The sequence below is a fragment of the Chinchilla lanigera genome, unplaced genomic scaffold (assembly GCF_000276665.1).
Source record: "Chinchilla lanigera isolate Chin_1 unplaced genomic scaffold, ChiLan1.0 scaffold00021, whole genome shotgun sequence".
NCBI lineage: Eukaryota > Metazoa > Chordata > Mammalia > Rodentia > Chinchillidae > Chinchilla > Chinchilla lanigera.
Window position 1 is genome coordinate 306,032 of NW_004955422.1, and position 2,704 is coordinate 308,735.

At 52.7% G+C, this 2,704-nt stretch overlaps 1 protein-coding gene across 1 annotated transcript in view; it reads right to left on the bottom strand.

Annotated features, from left to right (window-relative positions):
• Positions 1–6: 6 nt before the first annotated feature.
• Positions 7–2,704, bottom strand: part of LOC102004494 (testis-specific Y-encoded-like protein 5) — a 3,405-nt gene continuing 707 nt past the window's right edge. Inside the window, exon 2 of the mRNA XM_005384934.2 lies at positions 7–2,699. Within this exon, the coding sequence (XP_005384991.1) occupies positions 1,906–2,699 (794 nt within the window). The 3' untranslated portion in view covers positions 7–1,905. The remainder of the gene's footprint in view (positions 2,700–2,704) is intronic.

Genomic DNA, 2,704 nt, shown 5'->3' on the forward strand with positions numbered 1-2,704 from the left:
AAGGGAAGTGGGGGGGAGCACAGATATAGACCTAATCCTCCTTTCCACCCCCAGGGATGAGGGGGAAAGAGGAGGTGCACTAGCCTGGGCAGGGTGGGCCCAGCTCAGCTTGCCCATCTACTGGAAATAACCTGAAAGTCTAGAACAGATTCTCCATGCCCTAGGTGCACTCTGGAATCCTCCACAGTGGAGACAAATGCCTACTCCTGCAGGCATTTGAAGATTCAGAGCAAAGGACTGCCAGAGTGGGAAAGCTGCGGCTGATGATCCAGGCGGCTGCAACCACTACAAAGGAAGAGACAGCAGGAGGCCCCTGGATCTTCAGGAACATGTACACAAAAGTGAGAACAAGAACAGACTATAACCCTAGCAGTGTGGGAGGCTGAAGCAGGAAGACTGCAAGTATGAGCCCAGCCTGGGCAATGTAGCAATTTAATGAGATCCCCTCTCACACACACAAACAAAGGGCTGAGGTTCTAAGTGCATAGGCCTTGAGTTTAAACACCTAGTGCTAACAAAAAAAAAAAAAAAAAAAAAGAGTAGACACTCGTCTACAACACAGTTGCCTTGTCTTTTCAACTTCAAAACTATAGAACAGGACCCAGGAATGAGGATCAGAGTCTGACCACAAACCTACTTGGCCTTTTGGTTTCCTTGACTATTTCAGCCTAGCATGAGAGTATGCATAGGGGTCCCCAGCTGTATGGGTCTCTATGTAGAAAACCCTGCTTTATCTCTTCTCTAAGCTGTAGTACTATTTTTAAAAATTCAAAAAAATAAAAAAGGAAAGGGGCATGGGGAAAAGGAAGGTGGCAGGAAGAGGAGGCAAGAGGGAAAGTGGAAAGGTACAGTGGGAGAGAGGTCTGGAAGTCAAGGCAGTGCCATGGAGATGTGAGATAAAGCAAGTAGAGAGCAGTCCACAGATGCGAAACACCTCCTCCACAGTACCTCCGTCAGAGTACCCTGGTCATACCTTAGGGGAAATAAGAGAAGTTTACAAAGCTATTTAGCTGCCAAACGTGGGACCCCGGCCCACCCTCACCTGCAGCCACAGCACCAAGACAATGAGTATGTGTCCATACATACCAGCCCACCCCTCAGTCTCAGCCAGTAAGATGCCTGAAGTCCGGGGAAGGCAGGTGCTTGAGTCCACAGGCAGCTCCCGAGGTCCTGTTGTTGACGAGGAAGCCTGTGAGGGCCGATAACAACCTAGACAAAATTTAAAGGTCTGCCAGTCACCAGGCACAGCCAGACATCCAAGGTTCACCAGCAGACACGTCCAGAGGCAAGAAGACACACGACGGTGGAGAAGACATCGCGTACCGCCCACCAATGCCCAGCAGTCAAGGGCCATTCTGCCGGCCAAAGCTGGAGATAAGGCAGGTGGCACCTCAGCTGCTGCTCCAAGATCTGCGTAACAACAAGTGCTGGCTACGCACTTGCACTGGCTTAATTTTGCAGTGGTAACAGTAAAGCTTTCCACTGATAATGCGCATGGCCAGCATGAACTTGAAGCCCGGCAAGTCACTGGCCATGAAGCACCAGAGCTCCAGGGTGCTCTGGCCGTCCTGAAGAATGACTTGAGAATGTTTGTGTTAAAGACAAGTGCGAGTTCCAGGGCCAACAACAGGGTCCAGGCAAAGTACAGAGAGGCAGTACATATGAAGTACAAGTGCTTAACATACAACCGGGTGAGAGCACCTAACATGTGACACTACTGTAAAAAAACAAGACGGCCACAGAGAGGCCCAACCAAGAACATGATCCTAAGTGCCATATTCCCGCTAAAGTCCAAGCGGACTACAGCACATAGAAGCCAAGATGAAGAGAACACAGACAGCCAAGCAAACACGTAGAGAGCCAGGAACAGGTCCCACAGGAGGTAGCAGGGAGACTTGCACAGGATCAGTTGGATGGTTTCATCGTAGACGTAGGGGTCTCCACCGGCTGGTTTGCTGGACTTGGCCTGCCTTCCTGTGCTGGACCTGGCCTATCTTTGTTTGCGGGATTTGGCCTGCCTTCCTGTGCTGGACCTGGCCTGCCTTCGTTTGCCGGATCTGGCCTGCCTTCCTGTGCCAGACCTGGCCCGCTTTCCTTTGCTTTCTCTCCGCGGGCTCCTTCACTCAGAAGGTAGTAGCGCAGGGGATTGGGCCACAGTTCCTCGTTGATGATCTCCACAATCTTGTCAGACACAATGGAACTGTGGCTTACAAACCACCCGAAGAAGCTACGGTTCTTTTCTACGTTTCCCTGACTCATGGAGTCCAGATCGTGTCCCGGGAGCCACTGGATTGGAGTAGAAAGAGAAATCACCCCAGTGAAAGGACCGCACCCGTATTCCTTGATGAGCACCTTGTTTTGGAAATAGGGGTTAGGGCCGAAGTAGAACTTGATTTTGTAGCCCAGTCTAGCGCGGTGAAGCTCCTCCACTTCCAAGCCGTTCAAAAAGCTCAGCACCTCTTTCTCTCGGCTGCTGAGGAAGGCGGAGAGCTGGGGGTGGTTTCGGAACGCTTGCCCCCAAAAGCCGGGGATGTTCTCGAGGAGGCCGCTCCGGCTCTCCAGGCGCGGCGATCTCAGCTGCCCGACCTTGCGCGAGAGCTTGAGGTAGGCCCGGCCGGCCTGCGCGCTCAGGGTCTCCAGCTTCTGCTGCACCATGCGGAGGGACTCCATGTTGCCCTCTACCGCCGCGGGCGGCGCCCCCGCG